At 41.1% G+C, this 24,970-nt stretch overlaps 1 protein-coding gene across 3 annotated transcripts; it reads right to left on the bottom strand.

The window, feature by feature from the left end:
• Window positions 1-125: 125 nt before the first annotated feature.
• pisd (phosphatidylserine decarboxylase) lies at window positions 126-24,106 on the bottom strand. 3 transcript variants are annotated; one of them, XM_034191927.1, is made up of 9 exons: window positions 24,014-24,106; window positions 22,393-22,430; window positions 21,927-22,066; window positions 8,664-8,798; window positions 8,476-8,577; window positions 8,224-8,380; window positions 8,005-8,145; window positions 5,916-6,076; window positions 126-2,002 (listed from the first exon to the last, which is right to left on the bottom strand). In XM_034191927.1, the coding sequence occupies exons 1-9, from the start codon at window positions 24,040-24,042 to the stop codon at window positions 1,742-1,744; spliced, it is 1,164 nt and encodes a 387-aa protein (XP_034047818.1). In that variant the 5' UTR covers window positions 24,043-24,106; the 3' UTR covers window positions 126-1,741. The 3 variants fall into 3 exon arrangements, with proteins under 3 accessions (XP_034047818.1, XP_034047819.1, XP_034047817.1); XM_034191928.1 differs by lacking the exon at window positions 24,014-24,106 and adding an exon at window positions 9,028-9,172 and having other exon boundaries at window positions 22,393-22,433; XM_034191926.1 differs by lacking the exons at window positions 21,927-22,066; window positions 22,393-22,430; window positions 24,014-24,106 and adding exons at window positions 9,028-9,172; window positions 11,759-12,069.
• Window positions 24,107-24,970: the final 864 nt, after the last annotated feature.

Below are 24,970 nucleotides of genomic sequence, written 5' to 3'. Positions count from 1 at the left end.
TGCTAAAATTGAAGAATAATGCAAAAAAAATAAATAAAATATATATAGATATGTATGTATATATATTTGTAATTACATATTTTACAGATCCTGAAGGAAAAATAAAAACATCCAAGGTGTGAAATGGGGCAGGGCCAAATGTAGTGGGTGTGGTCATGGCAGTGGGATTTGGGAAAAAGTTTCTATAGGTTTACATAATGAGATTCTGAATTAAAATCAACCAGTTCTTTCAGAAATCGACTCACTGGTTCAAACTGTTTGACAAATTACTGTCAGGCTCCGCCTCTGAACAGCCATGATGGATTTCAGACTGCAGAAGGTCTGATAACATTTTCAAAGATGCCTCGTTTGTCTGAGTGAGGAAGATGTTTTTTATTTGCAGCTTCACTCTGTGAATGAAAACTGTTGCTGAGGCAATACTCTTATAATGGGAAATTTCAGTCCTGGATGGCAACCACTCAGGCAGACAACCAATCCATCTCCACCTCTCCAAAGCAACCATCTATCTGCTGCAACAATGTGAAACGTGGACGTTTGACCTCCTCCTGCAGCTGAGGTCCTCAACACTCCGGGAAACATCCTGGATCATGTCCAGAGAAACACATCGCATGGACAAAATGTGGTAATTGATGTTCCCTCACAGTGCCAGCGATACTCCTCATCTGAGTATTAGTAAGTAAAAGTTTGAAACGCAGTCATTCCAGCAAGACCCAAAAATCCTCCACAGAGACCTGGTACCAAAGACATCCAGTCGTCACCTTAGGTCACTGCTTAGCGTCCAAGTCTCACAACCAGACAGGAAGCACCAGGACCCTAAAGACTTGGACTTTAGTTCTCCTGCAAAGGTCTCAATCAACCAACATATTTATCCATGTGCCTATTGTCTCCATAAGATATTCCCAGATCTCAGATCTGGACCTCAAAGTCCGAGGACACAGAGACATGAACATTATTGATGAGATAAGCAAACGTCTCTACAATGTCAACACGGCCAAATCCAACAAGTTGTTCAAAGCCTGGATCTTAATGTGGATCCACGACAATCACAAACCCAGACATTGATTCCTCATTCAGTTTCTCAAGTGCTACAGTCAGGGTATCAATCAATTCTACAGACTCAAAGTCACATTTATCGAATTTTAAATTAAATTTGTGTGTTTAATTTTTTTAAACAGTTTTAAGTTAATATTTCAGATTTGTTTTTACGGTTGCTAACCAGTGACCAAAGGCAATGACTGGACGTCTTTGGTACCAGGTCTTTTTTGGAGGACCCTTGGGTCCCCCTGGAATGACTTTGTGTCAAACAGTTATTTAGTGAGACTCAGATGAGGAGTATCACTGACATTGTGAGGGAACATTAGCTTCGATATTGTGGCTGTGTGGCATGTTTATCAGGTGCCTGAGTGCTGAGGACCCAGAGTATGGAGAAGGTCAAAGACATGCCCATGGTTCACCTGGCTGTGGTAAACACGTGGTCTTAGAGATGTGGGGATAGTACGGTTGTCTGCCTGAGTGGTTGCCATTAAGGATCCAAGGTGGTTACATGGTGTCGTGGATGCAGTGAAGTGCAGCACCATGGGAATGACAAAGACAACACAAACAAACATACATAAGTGGAATTTCCCCTCTATGAGGCACATGGCATTCTGGGAGTTTGAGTTCTTATTTCTTCCTTCATGAATACATCCTTCCCCTGTCCATGAAATTTGTCACTAACCCCTCCCTGGGGTTGCTGGACCAATCAGAGGCTCCCAAGTGCCTCCCCAACTCTGATGCGCTGTCCGGTCTGCACATTGAAGGAGAAGTTACTGGGCGCTTCAAACACCAGCACGATGGTGGAGCCGAGGTTAAACTCGCCGACTGCCTCCCCCTTCTGCAAAGCCACACCTTCTCCTGCTAAGGCCACACCTCTGTCACTTTGTGATGCCTGGACCCCACCATCAGTGTAAGCGTGGTCATGAAATGAGCCTTTCCTGTAGATCGGAGCATTGGTGCGGAGATCCTGAGGAGAGGAAACCTTTTTAAAAAAATATTTTCTTAAATTTCAACCATTTCCTCTTTATTAAATACATATTCATTATTTTCTAAAAACCTACATATTTACATTTAAAACCACACAAGCACAAAAACACAGCAAATTAAAAAGCTGATGATAAATAATAAAAAAAAATCTTCAGATGAAAAAATCTGGTATTTAAGAAATTTAAAGGAAACGTACTTAATTCATGAAAGTACATACAAGTAATTTAGCTCATATGTACTAGTTCTGGTGGCAAACACCTGACCGTCATACTTCTGTGGGGATTCTCATTCATCCAGGTCCTGGTATTCAGGAAGGTCGAGTCAGGGAAACTTAAATTGTTTCACTTGTCATCCAGAAAACCTTAATCGGTTCTGAGTTCAGAGTCAGGGTCAGGGTCATAGTCATCTTGATCTTCTGTGGGGTTGCTGATGTAATGAAAGTCATTTATTACCGGAAGTGACTTGAGTTGATGTGAGTTGCTACTGTTCTTAGCTTCAATAAAGGAGACGCAACAACAATCTTTGAGTCACTGCGGTACAGACAGGAGAGAGGTGGTTTTACCGAATCACAGACCTCACCAAGAAGGCACAACCTTCACAACACACCAAAACCCAGGAGAGACAGAGTTGCAAGCTCCTCTGCAATGTCTTAACAATAGCAAGGAAGCAGAGGCACCTACTTGGAGGCAGAAAAATGCAATCCTCACACAAGAGAAAGCACAGAACCGATGGGTGAGTTACCTGTCTGACAGGGAACTCACTGAAACACAGGACTAAATTTTGTGGTTACAGCACAACTTCTTATTGTAAATCCTATCACAGCAATAGAATCAGCCACAAATAAGAATTCCTGAACTGAAACTGTGGCCGAGTAAATCAGAGTCAAGATCACAGCAGCCCTTTCCATTGCAAAAACACCACCTTTCATCATCACTCCTCAGGCAAGGAGAGAGCTGACTTCCAAGTCCCCAGGAAAGGAAAGCCCCGATCTCCCCAAATGCTCAGGAAAGGAGAGCCCTGACCAACAGAGTGCTCATGAAATGGGGGCTCCGACCTCCCCAAGTGCTCATGAAAGGGGGAGGCCAGACCTCCCAGAATCCTCAGGAAAATAATCTGTGTATGATGATGATGATGTCCAGTAACTTCTTGGGTATTCTGCAAATTCTCAGGGTGTCCCAGAGAGCAGTCCAATCAGCTGAATCAAATGCTTTGTGAAAATCAACATAGGCTGTATAACAATTTTTTTCATATCCTCATCCATTCATTCTCTATGTAATTATATTATATTAATGTATTGTTCATTTCATTCATTCCTTCATGTCTTTGGCATAACCAAACATGATATGACAGCAGATGTCAGCGAAGGATTGTATCGTCTAAATGTCCTGGGCGAGTTATGAGATTCAAAGTCTGAAAGAACTTTGGCCTGGATACATATTCACAAATGAGCTTTGTCTTGGGCAGTATAAAAGACTATGTTGTCTCCAGGAGGGGGTCTTTTGTCTTCTGTAATTTTTGGTTGGTCTTTAGAGCTACAGTACAGTAGTGTTCAGAATAACAGTAGTGCTATGTGACTAGAAAGATTAATCCAGGTTTTGAGTATATTTCTTATTGTTACATGGGAAACAAGGTACCAGTAGATTCAGTAGATTCTCACAAGATCCAACAAGACCAAGCATTCAGATATGCACAACTCTTAAGGCTATGAAATTGGGCTATTAGTAGAAAAGGGGGTGGTCACAATAATAGTAGTGTGGCCAGTTAGTCAGTGAGTTCACAATTTTGTGGATCAAACAGGTGTGAATCAGGTCCCCTATTTAAGGATGAAGCCATCACCTGTTGAACATGCTTTTCTCTTTGTAAAGCCCGAGGGAACATGGGACGTTCAAGACATTGTCTCAGAAGAACAGCGTAGTTTTGATTAAAAAGTTGACTGGAGAGGGGAACACTTATACGCAGGTGCAAAAACATTATAGGCTGTTCATCTACAATGATCTCCAATGCTTTAAAATGGACAAAAAAAAAACAGAGACGTGTGGAAGAAAACGGAAAACAACCATCAAAATGGATAGAAGAATAACCAGAATGGCAAAGGCTCACCCATTGATCAGCTCCAGCATGTTCAAAGACAGTCTGGAGTTACCTGTAAGTGCTGTGACAGTTAGAAGACGCCTGTGTGACGCTAATTTATTTGCAAGAATTTCCCGCAAAGTCCCTCTGTTAAATAAAAGACAAGTGCAGAAGAGGTTACAATTTGCCAAAGAACACATCAACTGGCCTAAAGAGAAATGGAGGGATATTTTGTGGACTGATGAGAGTAAAATTGTTCTTTTTGGGTCCAAGGGCCGAAGACAGTTTGTCAGACAAGCCCCAAACTCTAAATTTAAGCCACAGTTTACAGTGAAGACAGTGAAGCATGGTGGTGGAAGCATCATGATATGGGCATGTTTCTCCTACTATGGTGTTGGGCCTATATATCGCATACCAGGTATCATGGATCAGTTTGGATATGTCAAAATACTTGAAGAGGTCATGTTGCCTTATGCTGAAGAGGACATGCCCTTGAAATGGGTGTTTCAACAAGACAATGACCCCAAGCACACTAGTAAACGAGCAAAATCTTGGTTCCAAACCAACAAAATGAATGCCTCGCAGATGTGTAGAAATTATGAAAAACTGTGGTTATACAACTAAATACTAGTTTAGTGATTCACAGGATTGCTAAAAAAGCAGTTTGAACATAATAGTTTTGAGTTTGTAGCGTCAACAGCAGATGCTACTATTATTGTGAACACCCCCTTTTCTACTTTTTTTACTAATAGCCCAATTTCATAGCCTTAAGAGTGTGCATATCATGAATGCTTGGTCTTGTTGGATTTGCGAGAATCTACTGCATCTACTGGTACCTTGTTTCCCATGTAACAATAAGAAATATACTCAAAACCTGGATTAATCTTTTTAGTCACATAGCACTACTATTATTCTGAACACTACTGTATGTCTTGCGATATGTGTATGTCTGAGTAAAAAAAAAAAAAAAAAAAAACACACACACAAACAAACAAAGACCACAAAGAGACCACAGTTGTCCTCGTCATTCCTGCATCCTTTTGTTTGATCAACAAAAATTTACTAGAGCTGCAGAGAAGCACTGCTGATATTCACATTTGCATTCTCTGAGTACTCGCAGGGCTAGATGAGGTGAATGGTTGATTTCTTGGGCGTGAAGCCAGACTGTTCCAGTCACTGAGCAGTAAGTAGCTGGAACTGAATCCAATTAAGAATAATCCTTGTAAGCACAGACAGCAGAGTGATACCCCTGTAGTTGTCACAATCCATGGAATCACCTTTTCCTTTCTAGAATGGGCCAACATGTCCTTTCTTCCAGTCTGTCAGGATGATACCTGTCTCCCAGATTGAAACAAAGATTGTTGGCCATGCCAGGAGAACACTATCTCCACCCATCTGTAGAAGCTCAGCTCTGATGCTGCAGGTCTCTGGAGCTTTCCCGCCTGCTTCTGTTTCATGGCCTTGGTGATCTCTACAACATTTGGTGGTTCACAGGTGATGCAGCAAATGATAAGTCGGCAAAGGCCATGAAACACCAGAGGGCAGGAGAGAGGGTTTTAGGGTGTTGCTACTGATTCATGAAAATTCAGTAAGGTATATCTTATATATTATATTCCAATTCTAAGGTGGAACTATGCTAGTATATAAAGGTATATCTAAATATCTAAAAAGGAAGAGTAGACATTTCATGACATTTCACAACAATGAATAATTTCCAAAAGTAGCTGCTTTAATTAGTGTTTCAAATATTATAAAACTGTGAAGCAATTGGTTCAAAATTTGTTCACTATGTGTGGCAATCCATGATGTGCCCCTTTGTTCACCTGGTCAAAGTAAACCTGGATAGAGCCCACATTGGTAGCACCAACAGCTGTCAATGAGAAGAAGCCGTGCTGCCATTGGCCTACGAGCACCACACGCTCGTTAAGGCAGAAGAGCTCTTTGACCCAACGTGCCACGCCCGGGTTAACTGACATTAAGGAGCCTGACAACAGACACAGAACAACACACTGACTAGTTAACAATCAAACAGGCTACAACTATACTCACATGTTAAGCCCCTTTCACACCGGGGCCAATGTATAGTTGTGTATTGCGGCGTACCGTCTACGCTGAGTTATGCAGCTCTACGCCAAGTTTAAGCAGCTCAGTGACACGTTTTTGCTCCCTACGCAGCAGTATGCTGAGGGCTGCACGAGGAGGACGCAAGAAATTAAACGTTTAATTTTTTTTGGCGTAGAGCACTGGATGCAGAAAGTACACAGTTTCAAGCAAATCTACACAACACACTGCAACTGTTTGTAAATCTACACAACTGCGCTCCTGTACACAAAGCCTCCGCACTTCTACACACCAGGGCGAAAAATCCTTTTATCAGTACATACATTGATTGATAGATTTTATTCATCCCGCTGGACTTTGCTGGCAGTAAAGATTCAAAACCACGGAAGAAGAGTAGAGCCAAGCTTCCACCTTCAGAGGACATGTTCACGTTCACGCCTTGCGGATGGATCTTGTGTGACCACTAGATGCAGCTCTGCTTTGCTTTCACCTCCTTCAGTTCTCTCAATATTGTGGCAAGTTAAATAAGTCTATTAATAACTGCTCAAGGACCGATCGCCAGCAGGAGGACATTTCCACGTCCAGGTTAATTCCTAATGGAACTGGCGTGTGTGCATGTGACTGCATGATCAACACAGCCCACATCACCTGTGCCTGCTTACAACAGGTGATCAAAGTGGCGGACATGTCTGTGCTCAGAACAGGACCTGCGCGCAAGTGTGCAGTGAAACAATACGCGCCGGTAGCGCCTGTGCTTGCTAGGCGCACAAGTGTCTAACTGGCTGAACGAGCCATTGCATGTGCATGAGCCGATCTACGGCAGGAATGCATCCGTATGCACTTCAGTAATCTGATAATCAGAATACATGGTTACATTCTTTCAATTCATAAACTGTATTTCTTTCGAAATCCAGAGAACAGAAGCAGCAGGTCCTGAAAAAAGAACACAGACAGCGCACACTCTGCTCTTTTTACAGGACCGGAGACAGTGCTCTGTCTCTCTGTCTCTCGCATGCTGAAACAAGAAGCGTGATGTTTAAGTATGTGAGTTTAAATGACAATATTTTCTTTTCTTTTTTGGGTGGGCAAATAGAACAGACTCTGAACTTTGTGATCTGTTGTTATGAGCCCTGACGAGACAGCAGCGTGTCCCACTGTACATTGGAAAACGTGAGTGCCGTTTGCTTTTCATGAACCGTTTTGAGAACGGAGCGCACTTCCACAAATGCAGAAAATAGCAGTGAGGGCTACATACGTGGCAGTAAGCATACAGTAAGCAACTATATACAACTGTAAGCAAGACTAGGAACGCAGACACACGCAATCACACACTAGCCTACACAAGGACTACGCCAAATGTGCGCAATTTTCTAGCGTACTCCATACGCATCACAACGCAACTGTATGCAAGCCAGGTGTGAAAAGGGCTTTAGAAAGCATTGAAAACAGAGTTTGCATGTTACTGTCAGCAGGCTAATATGTACAGCCATGCTAACCTATCAGCACACATATGATGCTTACTAACACTTTCATGGCCTAAAATTTAACATGTTAACACACTAATGCTAGTACTGAGGTTAGAGAAAAAGGACGTCACCTGTTCAAATGCTAACTCTAGCATGTTAACATTAGCATTAAAGTTAACTAAAGTAGTTACTTTCATGGACTGTATACTGATGGCAGTAAAATGAAATACCAGAATTAATAAAGTGGTCAACTGCCGGACATATAATTAATAAATATGAAGTATAGAAACAAAATGCAATTATATGTCTTTGAAGGCCTTGAAGTAATGAGTTACTATTATAAAGGTTACAGAGAAAAAATAAAGAAGAAAATCAGGAAATTCACCAGGAAAGTGTCGGCGAAGCTCCACCCTCCAGTCTGTAGGCGAATGGAAACAGTGGTAGTCACCAGGCGCCAGGTACACCACAACATGGAACAGGTCATTTACGGGAGATGACAGTAGGTGCTCCCTGAAAGAGGAGGAGCCTGCAGAGAAGAATGAGTGAGTCTAAGAACGCCTGGCTCTGCTACCATATGTAGAACGCTTTATGATTTAAAACTGACCAGAGTGCGGTGTGGCAATGGGCGGGGCCTTACTCTTGACCTGTCTCCTCTGTGGACCCAGGAAATTTTCAAGACTGTAGGTGACTCCTTTAACTTGCTCCACCTCTGAGTTCTGGACCCGCCCAAAATGGAGGATCCTCCCATCAGCTGGAGAAATCTGAGTCAAAGGAAGTGTGGTTAGGAGGCAGGATGACAATAAGGGGAGGTGTTATTGGGCAGGAGAGAGAGAGGGGGAAAAAAAGGAGGCGTTACCAAGCAAGAGGACGCACAGAGCGGTCGAACAGCAGGTTTGAGTCGTCGCCGGAAAAATTCACCCAGGTTCCTATAATGATGTAGATCCTCCACAGCTGCTTCCTGTGAAACAACACAGACATGCAGGAAGTCAGAAAATCGTAGCGTGCTAATCCATTAGCCCGCAAACAAAGCACAATCCTCATCACCTGCATGTTGACTCCGAAGGTCCAGATGTACAGCGAGTAGATGGGTTTCCTGAGCCAAGTGGGGAGGTCAACGCCATTCAAACGACCCCAAGCTCGAGAGAGAAAGCGTGTTGGAAATGAACGATACAACGCCACCTGCAGGCCAAATGAACAAAAAATTTCTGCCAAAAATTAAACAGAAGTAGGAGAAAGGAGGAGGAGGAAGAAAAGGATGAGCAAGGAGAAGTAAAAAGGAGGAGCAGTGAGGGGAAAGAGGATGAGTGGTAATAAGGAAAAGAAGCAGTCAAATGGACATGAAATCAGAATGTGTCCATATATGGCTACTTCTCTGTCCAACCAGAGGACAGCCAGCAGTCACTCTTACCCGATTGGCCAACGGTCGCAAGGCACTGACAGACAGGAAGTAGCAGAGGAAGGCAATTGGTCTGCGGCGCCAGGGGGTGGGGCGACAGATGACATTACTGAGCGTGCTCAGGCGGCGACGCAGAGCCAAACGCGGCCCCTGGAGCCTAATTGACATGACAACGAAAGGCGGCATTACAGAGGAAGGAAAAAGAGAGGAGAGGGCAACTTATACAAAAAGAAGCCCTACGGACGAACACGAATACATATTTCCAAATTAGAAGTACCATATAGTTCTTTTTATAGAAAAACTCCCTGACATTTATGTCACAAATACATAAACAAAACACACGTCTCCTCAACTGAGTTAAGAACTAGAAGCACTCGGACAGCACAAACCTCTGCCAAGGCCATAGGGTCACTGACGTCAGATGGAATACCCTTTGGCAAAGAGACTTTTTCCATGTCGTTTCACGCATCTACCATCATGTTTCAGATTCAGTGGTTAACCATCTGGGGTCCGAGGGCATTTTTTGGAAAGTTCACTCGCCTTGCATAAATGTTTTATTATCGCTGTTAACAGCTCTCCCTGCATCCCACAATCAAGTTTTATGTCTCTTTTTTCAGGACAACCTGTACTTTCAAAATATATATGCTATAGTTGTGTTTTATAAGTGTAATAAAGGTTTACAATCAGAAACAAGAAAAGAAAAAGTAAAGTGGAAAATAATTTTCCACACACATTTATTCAAAACACACAGCAAACTATAATAAACCACTGTTTTGACACTTTATAAAGGTAATTTGGGCTCTTGTGTGAAATATTGTACAACAAAAAAGGTTCAAACAATAAACACAAATGCACATTTCAAACAATATATACAAAATGGTCTATGTGTTTTGTTTGTCTTCATCTCAAAGCAATTTCTGTCTGCTATTACACAAATGTCACATCACAAACTTCTACTATGAAGCTGACTATGTGTTTGTTCTCTCCTGCTCTGAAAGCAACATTCACACTTCGAGGCTTATTCAGTTTGAGGAGTGGCCCCTCCCCCCTCGTTCCATTGATATGGTAAACAGTGCTTTACGCCGGAGCAAGAGATCGTGTCACAGGCTTATCCAGTAACATTCACAGGAAAACTAGTCGAGCAATCCTGATACACACTGCTTGAGCACGTGGCTCTCCGTCTGCTCACTTTCACTTTCGCTGTGCGTAATGGCGCAGGGCGCACTGGAGCAGCTAGGGGGCTATTCAAACGGGCCAACTAGTAACACATCACTCCTAAAAACAATCTTTGGTGTGTCACGTGAGGTGAATCTGCCCTACGATTGGATTTTGGAAAACCATGTGACGGTGAACCAATTCCGATTGGACACTCACATTGCTCACGTCATCACACAGCTTCTATGAGGAGTACAAAGATGGTGGACAGTAGCTCGAACGTCCGCGGAGCTAACTTTTCAGCAAAAAAAAAAAAAGTAAGTTTCTATCTCATATCATTAAAAAGTTATTTATAATTCAGTAAAGCCTGGTCTCAGCCGCTGTATATGACAGTGTCGGCCCCAGAGGGTTAAAGCCTTAGATCTTCAGCAAATGTATTTATAAAGAGAAACTGCATGAACTACACAAGTTTTTTTTTAATTTTCTAATAACAAGTTTATTCAATGAGGAGAAACAAATGCTAAATTCTTGTTGGGTCGTAACTTAATTTTTGTTCAGCCTTTGTGACCTGTTTTCATGAAGTTAGATGCAAAAATGTTGAAATTGGCCCTATCCTGCAATGATAAAGAATCCTTAAAAAAAATTACTGGATCCAGATCGTGCTCCGGATCATTACCAAAATTTAATGACTTCTCTGTTAGGCCACAATACACCCCTGGTAAAAATTTAATTGAAATCCGTTGAGGATTTTTTGAGTAATCCTGCTAACAAACCAACCAACCAAGCAACCAACAAACACACAAATGGACGTGACCGAAAACATAACCTGCTTGGTGGAGGTAAAAATGTTTCCTGGCAGCTACAGATTGTCCTCATCGGCAACGGTAATCCAACTTTCTGGATTAACAAAGAAGAAGTACGAGAAGGGCCTTGATTGTCATTGCTCATACAATGAAATTTGTCCTCTGCCTTTGTCCAGTTCTCTGTTCTCCGATGGAGAAGAAGACTAGAATCCAAAATCACAGAGCATTTAACCAACAAAATCTTCACTACAGTTTTAATAAACTTTGCACTTTAACAAAAGCACACATTTGACACTTTTTCCTTGGGTGTGTGTGTGTGTATATATATATATATATATATATATATATATATATATATATATTTATCTTAGCTCATATACATTCTGTACATTTTGTAACATTGTTATAGTGTAAAGTTTTTATTATATATTATTTGTTTTACTGCTCTATTTTATTTAAGAAAAAATTTTTGTCTTTTATGTTAGCACCAAGTACCGCAACAATTTCCTAATGTTGTGAACTTGTTCACTCATATGACAATAAAACTTTTCTGATTCTGATTAGAAAAAAAAATCTCAACTCAATTTTTATAAATTGATTTAGAAGTTTTTAAAGTTTAAATTTCCTCATTGTAGAGTTATATTTCTGTATTTTATTGCAACTACTGTTTGGCAGCATTTTTAGTAATTTATGAGATTTTTCATGTTAAATCTATTTCACTGTTCACTTTCAATTAATTTTTTGGTGAACATTTTAGTTCTACTCAACATTTGCTTCTCTCCCACCTGAACCGTGTTCGCAGCCCGGCTCTTCCTCCCGCTCTTTCACCGTCAGCCATACCACGCCGCTGTTGTCTCACCTGCCGCAGCAGTCTGCAGTCCTGATGGCTGCTGCCACGTGACAGGAACCTCACCATGAACACATCATCACCATGAACAAACAACCTGACAATTTTGACCAATTCCCAAAAACAAGGAGGAGCTGCTTCGCTCAGTGAAGAAGCAGCCTGACGAGGACGGGAACGACAGATAAATGCTTAATCCTGTGAACGGCTTTATCTCACTCACTATAAATAGAAACAGCACAACAAGAAAAAAATGCCAGCAAGTCTGTCAAATCACCCGGACTTTACTTTGTTTAAACAAACACACACACACGCATATAGACGGACACATAGAAATGCACGCACATATAGACGGGCACATAGAAACACACTCACTCACGCACGCATGCACGCACACGCACACACACACACACACTTGCATGCAAAAGTTTCAGCACTCTTGATAATTTTCATGATTTTCCTTTATAAATCATTGGTTGTTTGGATCAGCAATTTCAGTTAAATATATCATATAGCAGACAAACACAGTGACATTTGAAAAGTGAAATAAAGTTTACAGGATTTACAGAAAGTGTGCAATAATTCTTTAAACAAAATTTGGCAGGTGCATAAATTTGGGCACCCCAACAGAAAAAAAATACATCAATATTTAGTAGATCGTCCTTTTGCAGAAATAACAGCCTCTAAATGCTTCCTATAGCTTCCAATGAGAGTGTAGATTCTGGTTGAAGGTATTTTGTACCATTCTTCTTTACAAAACATCTCAAGTTTGTTGGCTTCTGAGCATGGACAGCCCGCTTAAAATCACACCACAGATTTTCAATAATATTCAGGTCTGGGGACTGAGATGGCCATTCCAGAATGTTGTACTTGTTGAAAGACCCAGCCCTGGCACAACTTCAACTTTGTCACTGATTCTTGAACATTGTTCTGAGGAATCTGCTGATATTGACTGGAATCCATGTGACCCTCAACTTTAACAAGATTCCCAGTACCTGCACTGGCCACATAGCCCCACAGCATGATGGAACCACCTCCACATTTTACTGTAGGTAGCAAGTATTTTTCTTGGAATGCTGTGTTCTTCTTCAGCCATGCACACCGCCCCTTGTTATATCCAAATAACTCAATTTTAGTTTCATCAGTCCACAGCACCTTATTCCAAAATGAAGCTGGCTTGTCCAAATGTGCTTAGCATACCTCAAGTGACTCTGTTTGTGGCATGTATGCAGAAAAGGCTTCCTCTGCATTACTCTCTCATCCAGCATCTGCGTGTGCAAAGTGCGCTGTATAGTTCAACAATGCACAGAGACACTATCTGCAGCAAGATCATGTTGTAGGTCTTTGGAGCAGGTCTGTGGGTTGACTATGACTGTTCTCACCAACCGTCGCTTCAGCTTATCTGAGATTTTTCTTGGCCTGCCACTTCGGCCTTAACTAGTACTGTGCCTGCGGTCTTCCATTTCCTCACTATGTTCCTCACAGTGGACACTGACAGCTGAAATCTCTGCGATAGCTTTTTGTAGCCTTCCCCTACACCATGATGTTGACAATCTTTGTTTTCAGGTCATCTGAGAGTTGTTTAGAGGCTCCCGTGTTGCCACTCATTAGAAGAGATGCAAAGAGGTGAAACATTTGCTAATGGCCACGTTAAATACCCTTTCTCATGACTGGATTCACCTGTGTAAGGAGGTCAAGGGTCAATGAGCTTACCAAACCAATTTTTTGTTCCAATAATTAGTGCTAAATATATTCAAATCAATAAAATGACAAGGGTGCCCAAACTTATGCACTTTCCCAATTTTGTTTAAATAATTATTGCACACTTTCTGTAAATACTAGAAACTTCATTTTCACTTCTCAAATATCAGTGTGTTTGCCTGCTATATGATATATTTAACTGAAATTTCTGATCCAGACAACCAATGATTTATAAAGGAAAATCATGAAAATCATGCATCATACAAAATACAACATACAACTCTGTGTGTGTGTGTGTGTATATATATATACACACACACACGTGTGTATATATACACACACACACACACACACACACACACACACACACACACACACACACACACACACACACACACACACACACACACACACACACACACACACATTTCTCCAGGTTGTCCTCAGCATGAATAAAATTGATCTGGACATAGCAGAAGGGGGTTTTATGTCGGAGGCAGTTCTATCAAGTACAGGGTCAATAACGCAATTTAGATCACCACCAAAATTCAGAAGGTGTGTATTTAAATAAGGGATAATCCCCAAAGGTTATGGGCAAACTGGGCATTATCAAAATTTGGAACATAAACATTCACCAGAACAACAGGATTGTGTAGGATAGTCCCTATAATAATTAAATATCTTCCATTTGTGTCTGCAACCATTTTAGAAAGTGAGAAATGCATTTTGTTACTGATTAAAATTGCAACACCTCTCGCTCTGGAATCAAAATTTGATAGATGTGGCCAATCCAGGGCTTTTTAAGCCTGTTACGATCTTTCATATGTAAATGAGTTTTCTGGACAAAAGTCACATCTGTTTTAAGATGTTTCAAATGGGTGAAAACCCTACACCTCTTTATAGGACCATGCATACCCTACACATTCCAGGATAAGAGTAATGACACTATCCATAGCACTACTGTCAGCCATATGTGCACTTTTCCAGCAGTATCACTGTATGGGTATCATCCCATATTGGCAAAAAAAGGGTGACACAAACATTGGGCAACCTTAAGCATCAAGGGAGTGAAAGTGACAAAACACAATAAACCAGATAAAAACAAATAGTGTAAGAAAAAATGAGATTGAAATAATAAATTGTAACAAGTATACATACGGGACAGAACACCCCCACCCTCTTGGTCCTCTTCCCCAAAAAAGAAGCTTGCAGCTTAAACCAGACATCTGTGACTTCCTACTGCAGTGTCCAACCACACTAGCCTCATGAATTTATAAAACTGAAAAACTAACCTCAGATGAGGAGGTTTTCAATATAAAGAAAAAAAATCTTCAAAAATCAGCGAAATGTTTTTATTTATTATTCTATTTTATTTAATATTATTTTTTTTCTTTATGAGAGCTTCCACACCTTGTAGTGCTGTGGATGCTTTTCATTTGCATATGGGAGCCCTGCTTGTTGATGCTGGAGAGCACTGTGTGATTGCCATGTACGAAGTGAATACTCCAATAAAAACTTGGGGGGGGGGAAAAAAAAAAAAATCAGTGAAACATATCTTATTAAGGCTATTAATCCGGTGACACATGGAAGTAAGCACCGGAAATTACACACACATATATACATATACATACACACTGCAGAACTGTTAAAATGTTCAACATCAACAAGCTGGAAGACCCAGAAACAAAAGCAGAGTTTCAACAGTTCCCGATGAAAGAACCGTGTGCTCCGTTCTGGCTCATAAGCATTGGAAGGAGCTCAAGACAACCATAACAACAGCCTGCCAAGAAACACTTGGACACCAGAAGACAAAGCACCAGGACTAGTTTGAAAGGAATGACAAGGTCCTCCAAAGACTCACTGACTAAAAGCGAAAAGCTTTCCTCAGCCTCCAGAAAAATCCGACCTGGCAAGAGAAAAAGTCCTTACAAGTTCAACACGATTTTTTTTTTTTAAAGAATAAGAAGTCAGACGACAAAAATTAGAGCGCGAACAATTAAATTAAAATTTAATTAAATCTATACAGTCTTTCAAAACTCTCTAAACTGACAAAATTTACTTTCTACCAAGATCAATGCATTATAATATTATTGGTTTATTTTTGTAATGTTCTGCAAAATTCTGCCTCATTGTAATGAATATAACCTATTTACTTCGGGGTGGGATTCCATCACAAATACGTTATTTTCCTTTTAACAGTCTGCAGGAACACATGCATGAGGCTTTGATCTTACGTGATGCGCATTCACAGAGAGCACGTGGTAAAATCCACAAAATGTGTAAATCACTTCAGAGGTGTTATTTGGTTTCAAAAATAGCGTTTTTAGATGTAGGAGTGTTTATTTCTTGCTACATTTGACAAAATAAATGAGAAACACAGATATATGCAGAAATAAGATGTTTTGGAGAGTTTTCTGCCATCTTGGTGTATTTTGTTCGAGCGAGCAGCCAGCTCATGCAACACTGGCTTTCTTTACTCTGACTGGCTGTCGCTGTGTATATCCCAGCAGCCCTCACGCAAGTCAGGAGAAGCCCCCACGTGATCTAATGTTGCTATCCAACATAGTTTGTAGCAGTCTGCACAGGAATCAATTATTAATTTTTCGCTGACACTCTCTGCATGCCCAAATCCTCCGTCAAAATGGAATGTACAAACCCGTGCTTATCCCCACCTCACCCGTTCTTGGATGGTGACACGACAGTCATCCATGACCAAAGTCTGTATTTCATCAATCACTTCAGTGTTCTGGCGTCAACCTGCGTGACGTCAGCGCTGCATTAGCTGATGAGAACTGATAGCGAGAGGATCAATAAAAATGCCGAAGGCGAAACGCTCCAAAGTTTGGCTTCATTTCACACCCAAGGGCAATGACTCTGCGACGTGCCCCAGATGTCATAAAACAATTGCATGTAAGGGAGGTAACACATCAAATTTGATGAAGCATCTGGCCAGTCACGGAGTTTATTTGAAAGCTGAACAATGCACGGTGTTTGATAAACTGCGCGACGTTTCACGGCCCAGCACTTCGGCAGCAGGAGCTGCAGGGCAAATTGAAGAAAGTCCCATTCCCAGCCCTGCTAGTGTGGCGTTGCACATCACCGATGATGACGATGACAGCAGCCGTTCCTCTTCAGGTAAGTTTAGTTTAATGCCAACCGCAAATCTTGATTATTAAGTGTCTTAGGTTAGCATTAGCAAGTACTGTTGCATTTTAACAGCGTGTGTCTAACGCCTGGCTATATATAGTTCCACTCAGTGTCTGCTGACGTTATGCTTAACATGAACCTCATAACAAGTACTGTATGTATGCAAAATGTACGAGATTGAATGCGCATTTTGCACAAGACTGAATGCGCAATTTTGCAATTGCATAGGAACAACAAATAGGTAAGCTATAGCTAAAGACTGTAGGCCAGTTGTACGTGACCTGTCTCGATATACCTGTCTCGAGGCTACACTATTAAATATTTATGCTCAATGTCTGCTTAAAGCAAAAGTCTGAATATATGTAAACAAATGTTGAACTTTCAGTATATTTACATCAGTATCAATTTTCGTTTAATGAGTAACAGACAGGTGTATATTATTAACTATTTTGATAGTTTGTTTTTATTTCTGGCTTTCAAGTAACCACAGTGACTCCTTTCACCCTGGCTAAGAAGAATGCACTACCCAAGGAGAAGGTGGAGGAAATCCCCAGGGCAGTCACCAAATTTGTGGTGATGGGGCTTCATCCATTTTCCATGGTGGAATTGCCATCTTTCAGGTGAAAATGTGGCTGATATTAAAATAGACTAATATATATATATATATATATATATATATATATATAGTTTTTTGCTTTGTTTTTTTTGAAAGGAGATGAGCACTGCCCTGAACCCTAAATATCAATCACCATCCAGGGATGACCTATCCAACACCTTAATACCTGCATGGTATTCTGTTGTGAAACAGAATGTCATCCAACAGCTTGCACACGTCAGCAAAACTGCAATTACTTGCGATGGATGGACCAGCGTGGCACAGGACCACTATCTGACAGTGACTGTTCACTACATTTACAAGGGCAGCATCCAGCAGAAAGTTCTGAGCACTGAAGCAGTTTATGAGGCTCAGACAGGGCTAGTGTTGGCAGAGGAAATCCACAAAATTCTTGAGGAGTTCAAGTTGACTGGAAAAGTCCTTGCTGCCACAGCAGACAATGCAAGCAACTTGGATGTTGCCCTGAAAAATTTAAAATTTTTAAAAGTTGGATGCTTTGCCCACACACTCAACCTGGCAGCACAGAAGGTGTATGGCATCCAAGCTGTGACCAGGTGGTGTGCAAAGATCTGTGCAGCGGTGGTGTGGTTGAAGCGCCTCCACCATGAGCAAAACTGTTTTGAGAGAGAAGCAACGACTCCTCAGTAAACAGCATTAATATAATCATGATACATTTAAATATAAGAAGTTGTTTATTGTAATTCAAATGTCTGTGTTTTAGATTTGTCAGAGCATAATGTTATCCTTGATGTGAGGACTCGCTGGAATTCTCTGTACATCATGGTTGAGCGGTTTGTGGAGCAGTCCCCTGTAATCCAGGCAGCTTGCCTCGATCAAAGACTGAGGAAGCCAATGGAGAGGGGCAGGTGAGGTGATAAACAGGAGGGTCCCTTGTAATAATGTCAATTTAACTTTTGTAATTATTTTCATTAATTTTTTTATTATTGTTTATATTCCATAGACTAGAGCGGCTCACTGACAGTGATTTTGAGAAGGCAAAGGAATTCATGAAATGCATGAAAGTCCAGTACACCTCAACCCTCTGCGTGTCAAGTGACAAGTCCCCCACATGCAGCCAAATCATCCCAATCCTCACAAAGCTGGAGGCACACTATTTACCCACAGATGATGACAGTATGTTTGTGGCTGCTATAAAAGAGAAGGTCTGGGGAGATCTCAAAAAAAGATACCAGGTACTATCTATTTGCAGCCAATCTCTATGTTCACAAAGAGAGAAGCCAAACTACACAATTTTTACTACTAGACACTAAATCATGTTTTCATTACAGGATAAAGAAATTCAGAACTAACTTCAGGAGGCCACATTGATGGACCCTCGCTTTAAAGGCAAGCTGGGAGTTGGTGTTACAGAAGCTTGGGATAGGCTTGAGAAAGCAACGACTGACAGTGTCACGGCAACTCAGGTATTTTGCAGCATATTTGTCAGAGACAGTGGGCTAATTGCTTATCTTTTTCATATGCTCTATGTCTATGTTACAGTTTCTTTAACTAAGTATTTCTGTTTTGTGGGTAATCGGTTTGTGTCTGCAGCTTCCACTAGAGGACCCTCATCAGAGTGAGGCAGAAGTAGGTGGTGATGGTGATGATGAGGTGGAGGTGGAGCAAGAGGACAGACATGTAAGTGCAGTCATATACTATTTATCTTGTCTACAGTGATGATGAATAGTTGTTCTTTGTGCTATACTAAACTTGTTTGTATTTTGCAGCAAAGAGGAGCTCACAGGATGTCAGCCTTGGAGCAGTTATTTGCGGATGAAGACCGGGAACTTCTCCACACAACTATGAGCACAAGCAGTGCCCTCTCTATCACGGAGCAGGTCAAGAAAGAGATTGAGCTCTACAAAGGCATGCCAGCAATCACATCTGGACAAGACCCTGTGGCTTGGTGGTGGGGTAAGAGGGATACCCTCCCTAATTTGTCTGCCTTGTCAGAGGTGTATTTGTGCGTGCAGGCCTCCTCAACCCCCTCTGAGAGGGTTTTCTCCTGTGCTGGACATGCAATTAGCCAGGAAAGATGCCGTATATTGCCAGAAAAGGCCAATATGCTGATATTCCTGCAGAAGAATTGCAATTGAAGAATTGAAGTTATTTATATGTGCAATAACTGTTTTATAATATTTTGTTCCATATTTGTGTTGTATTTATATTAAAGTGATTGTTCGGGTTATTGTTCTATTTGATATTATGGACATTTTATTTTTTATTTATTATTATCATATGTTTTATTATATTGTTTAAAGATTTACAACAACTTAATATTATGTTTCAATTTTATTTAGGAATAAAAGGGTATTGTTTTTTTGACAAAGTGTGTGCAGTTCATTTTTTTAAAGTACCGGTTCGAGAACCGTTTAAGCACCGGTATCGTTTAAAAAATACCGAGTAGGCATCGGTATCGGATAAAACCCAACCGATACCCAACCCTAGTCATAGCACTCTTATTTGCGTTATGCTCATGGCATCATCGACAAAAGCCTGTTGAATCTTGTGAATGGTTTCCACTTGAGTCATCAATTTTTTCCAAAATTTGATACAATACCTTGGCTCGAGTCATGCTGTCATGTTATAGCAAATGAGAATCCAATGGGTGCAATGAACACGTGTTCACTCTACGGCTGACTGCTAGCCCTGATGCGCTCTGCGGGCCTGAAAAAAAAATTCAAGCATGCGCAAGAAGGTTCCATCCACCTTCCCACCAAACAACAATATGCATGCTTCATTTGTTTCCTTGGGACACCACCAGTCAAAAGTTTGGACATTTTTTCATTCAACTGAATGAGAAAATGGTGTGCACACGCACACACACACACTGAACAAACTTGAATCTTTTGATGACTAACTTTCCGCGCTTTGACCACTCAGATCGAGTCATCTCTTACCTGATTTCTGACTGACCAATAATGTTACATTTTATGGCCACTAAAGGTAAGTAAGTAAGTAAGTAAGTAAGTAAATTTGATTTATATAGCACCTTTCACAGACAAGAGCCACAAGGTGCTTCACAACATAAAAGCAGAGTACACCACACAAAACATCAGACAAAGGTCAAACAGAGACAGTGTAACCGGTCTGACTGACATCATAATGACCTTTCATCTGGTAATGCAACTCTGATAAAATACAGCACCTTTTCATTTACTACACATTGTAGATTATTAACTATGATGTTGTGTTGTAGGTCCAGGTCTACAGCCTAAAATTTATATATTTGTATAAATAATAGCATATTAATTTCTCTTATTATTTCAACATAAAAGCTTCTTAAACAAAAAAGCACTGCCATGGCAACTATTATCTGCTTTTAACTGTATTACTAGTACATACACCTTTCAGCTGCAACATTGTGACCACCTGCCAGACATTGTGTTGGCCCTTCTTTTGCCACCAAAACAGACCTGACCCATGGAGGCACGAACCCCTCCAAACCTGACCTGTTGAGGTACAGACTCGTCCAGACCTGTCCCTTCAAGAGGTTATTTATCCAGTACAACTTACATGACCTTTTTCCTTCCTTGGGCCACTTTTTGTAGGTATTGATCACTACAGACGGGAACATCCCACAAGAGCTGCAGATCTGGAGGTGCTTTGACCCAGTCCTCCAGCCATCAGAACCTGGACCTTGTTATCACAGGGACAAAATATCATAGCTGAAGTTCCCTCACAATGTCAGTGATCCTCCTCTTGTGATTCTCACTAAGTAATCGTTCATTTGACACAAAGTCATTCCAGCAGGACCCAAGGATACTCCAAATAAACCTAGTACCAAAGTCATTCCAGTGGTACCCAAGGATCATCCAAAGAACCCTGGCACCAAAGTCATTCTAGTACCCATGGATCCTCCAAAGAGACCTGGTACCAAAGACATCTAGTTGTCACTTTAGGTCAGTGGTTAGAGTCCAAGTCTTACAACCACAGAGTAAGACAGAAAGCACCAGGACCTTAAAGACATTGACCTTCATTCACATGCAAAGATCTAGTGTAGAGCTAGTGTTTGCTCAGATTAACATTGTAGACAGACAGGAAGGAAGGAAGGAAGGAAGGAAGGAAGGAAGGAAGGAAGGAAGGAAGGAAGGAAGGGGGGCTGTGTGCGGTTTATGTAGGGGCAATGCCACAGGTACTGTTGCTGGGCAACAGGCCAGTGAAAGGTGGAAACATACCCACATACATCTTATTTTTTATTTCAGACAAAAATAAAATAAAGTACATTCTATATGTTGAATTTCTAAGTGCTAGTATATAAGTAACGATTTTGTTTTTTGTATAGTGATTAACTTTTAGACTATGAAAGTTTGACCTCCTGAAAAGTGTTGGAAGATCTGCTGTGGTGGTTTAAGGAATAAATTATGGGATGTAGGATTAATAAGACATGGCTTCAGCCTGTTCTTCATCTTCTTTTTTAAATAACTGGAAATAACGAAGGAAAAAACAAAACTCCTCTACTCAGCAGATCCAAGGAGAAAGAAAATAGTATGAAAGAAATGACATTATAAAAAGAAAAAATATAAAGGATGTAAGAACAACACAGAAAAATAAAGTAAAGGACACAAGGAGGGGAAGAAAAAGCACAGAAGAGGAAAAAAAACAGAGATGGAAATCAAGCGTTAAGGAGCAGAGCACTAACTACCTGGGTGGGGCTAGCCAGAGGGGGCAGAGTTCCATCATCCAGGTGACTTTTCCTTTTAAAATGTTGGTAACCAAGGTAACCACCTCCAGTCACTACCAGGAGAGGGAGGGGCCTGAGTGGTTTGAGCAAAGAAGGACGCCCTGAGGACAGAATTGTCAAAATATAAAAATTGTGAGTCTTGACAAATTAAGAAGGCAGTTTTGAAAACATCTGACCAATGAAAAGTCTGACTAGTACAACAGTGCCACCTATAAAAGACAGGAAGAAGAGGAGGCAAAGGAGAAACTGAAGGAGGAAGTCAAGGAGGTGATGGAAGAGGTAAAAGAGGAAGTGAGGGAAGAAGTAAAGGAGGTGGAGGAAGAGGTAAAAGAGGAAGCGGAGGAAGTTAAAAAAAAGAAGTCAAGGAGGAAATCAAGAAGAAGGAGGAGGAAATAACAGAGGAGGTGAAGGAGGAGGTGGTGCTCACCAGTGTGCAGATGGCGTTGTTGTTGGTAGCTCACAGTTCTGCAACAACAAAACATTAAAAATATCTTTTAAAAAATCTGTTAAGATTTCATTTAAATTTATTGAAATAAATAAAAAAATCTCAAATTATATAATAGTACATTTTTCCACTCTCATTGCTGCAGTACAACCTTGATGTGTGATGTGAGTTTGGTTGTACTACAAGCTTTAAATAAAAAGCTACCGAGATTTCATTAAAATTTATTACAATAAAAAAAATTTCAAAATCATATATTTTTCATGTCTAAGTACTGCAGTGCAACCAGAGGGAGCTCACTGATGTTGTATGGCTGGGGGGCCTGGCTGCCTTTTTGTTTCTGTCTTTTGTTTTTCCTTCCAGGTGGCTTGCATTTGGGACTGAGTGGCTGTGTTGCTGAGGTTATCAGGACCTCACCCTGATCACCTGCGGCTCGTCAGGACTCACAGCTGTGGTGCATCTATATGGATTGGAACATGGTGGCATTTACGACTGGAGTATACAGTGTGTATTTGCCAGAGACTCGACCTTGTGACCAGACGGGTGAGATCGTCGTCTCGGGAGCCATCTCATCATCAGTGGATGCAGAGAACGTCCAGGGTTTGATGCACGGTCTGTGAAAGAGGAGGGGGTGAGGTCTCACGCTCGTCAGCACACTTCCTGAGGTACGTTAGATTTTGTGACTAACGTTTATACAGTCAGTAAATGTGGTGTCCCTCACACCTTATTATATTGAGCTGTACGTTAGTCATGTATCGACTTCCACTGCAGTGGAGTTTTGTGAACTGGATGTTCCATGCCTGCAGGTTGGGAAGCTGATTAGTAATTAAGCCAGGAAGTGTTTGCTGTTTATGTACACCTTTGAGTGTTCTCTCTGTGTGTAGAGTGTGGACTCACATAATGGTTCCTTCTTTCACAGACTCTGTTTGTTGCGGCCACCTGGGGGGTGTCGGCGGGGTCCTTGGGTCCGAACGGCTTCTGGCTCCGGACCGTTAGCGCTGCTGGGAGCGCACCGTATCACCACCACGCCAGACCGCACACTCTTTTGTTGTTTTGTATCACATCACTGTTATGTATTAAATTCAGTTAGCCTTTGTACCGTGCTCTGCTTATTTCATACTGGGTCCTTCAAACGCTGGTCGGTTCTCCGAGCTGCGTCCGACACATAACAACTGATGTGTGATGTGAATTTGGTGTTACCACAAACCATAAATGTGACGTTACTGAGTTTTTATGAAAACATTTCCTTTTGCCGTGGTAATTTGTTGACGGTCCCTAAACTCCGGTCTCGCAGCCAGCGACACGCTGAGATCAATGTCATTCATAAAGAACAGACGACGTCTCATTTTTTTTGGGGGGGGGGGGGGGGGGGTTGGTGGGTTGTAGTTTGTCTATATCACATTTGAAAAGAGGTGTCATTTGATTTAAATAGCGATTCGCCTTGAAGTTATTATTAGTTCCAGAAAATCAAATCTATGAATATCTTTCCAACTTTACTCAACTCTATTCCACCAATCAAACCTACAAGTTACTTCACTTTATAAGAAAGGTGCTTGACGTGTGAAATTAGCTTAAATTCTGAACATAATTATTTATCGATATTTACCTGAATACCCGCCGCACAGCGGCCGCCATCTTGCGCCTGTCGCCGTCTTCTTCTAGATTATTTTTTTAACGGTTTTACACCAGCGTTTACGTGAACCACCGCCACCTTCCGCTCCGGAGTGGGAACGGGACATTACGTCCAGGGCTTGTGGGCGGAGCCATTGGTCGAGAGGCGGGCTACACGCACACAGAGAGAAAGAGAGAGAGAGAGAGAGAGAGACTGCATGAAAAACAAACAAAACTAAACCTCCAAAACACCAAATTAATTAGCACAATGCCCACTAATTATTAAAGTTCAAAAGAGGGCAGTTAAATTTTCTGACCACCTTAAAAATAGTGATCCCCATAACAAAGCCCTGATCCACAGAGCAGGGGTTTTCAAAGTGTGGGACAATGACCCCCACAGAACAAATGAATAGCTGAGCCACCCCCCCCCTCCCCCCAACACGCACGCACACACACACACACACACACACACACACACACACACACACACACACACACACACACTTCATGTGTTTCTTCATCTTAAACACGCTTTAAATATATTTGTGTGTTTTTAAGGAATATGCATTTACACATTTTACAGCATTTGTAAACATTTTAAAAATATTTCTAAGGAACTTTCTATTCTTTCACACATTTTACACCCTTTTCAATCATTTTAAACGTGTTTTTAAAAAAACTTTCTATTCTTCTATTTTTACATTTTGCCATATTATAAACATCGTTTTTTAACGTTTAAACATTTCTGTTTTTTTAAACGTCTTTGGCATAACTAACACATTTTTTTCGTAAATAATTCAACTTTTATACATATTTAGTCTCTAATCTAGTCTCACCTCTTTGTTTAGTGTGAGCAATGATTCTGGGTCTTTGATGCACCGGCTTGAAGTTAGACAGTAGACAGTAATTGGGTGATTCTTAGACTACGGGCACTTAATGTCCTTTGATCATA

The sequence above is a fragment of the Thalassophryne amazonica genome, chromosome 17, assembly GCF_902500255.1.
Source record: "Thalassophryne amazonica chromosome 17, fThaAma1.1, whole genome shotgun sequence".
In the NCBI taxonomy this organism is placed as follows: domain Eukaryota; kingdom Metazoa; phylum Chordata; class Actinopteri; order Batrachoidiformes; family Batrachoididae; genus Thalassophryne; species Thalassophryne amazonica.
Note: the sequence above shows the minus strand (reverse complement) of the source record. Positions and strands in the feature narration are given on the sequence as shown.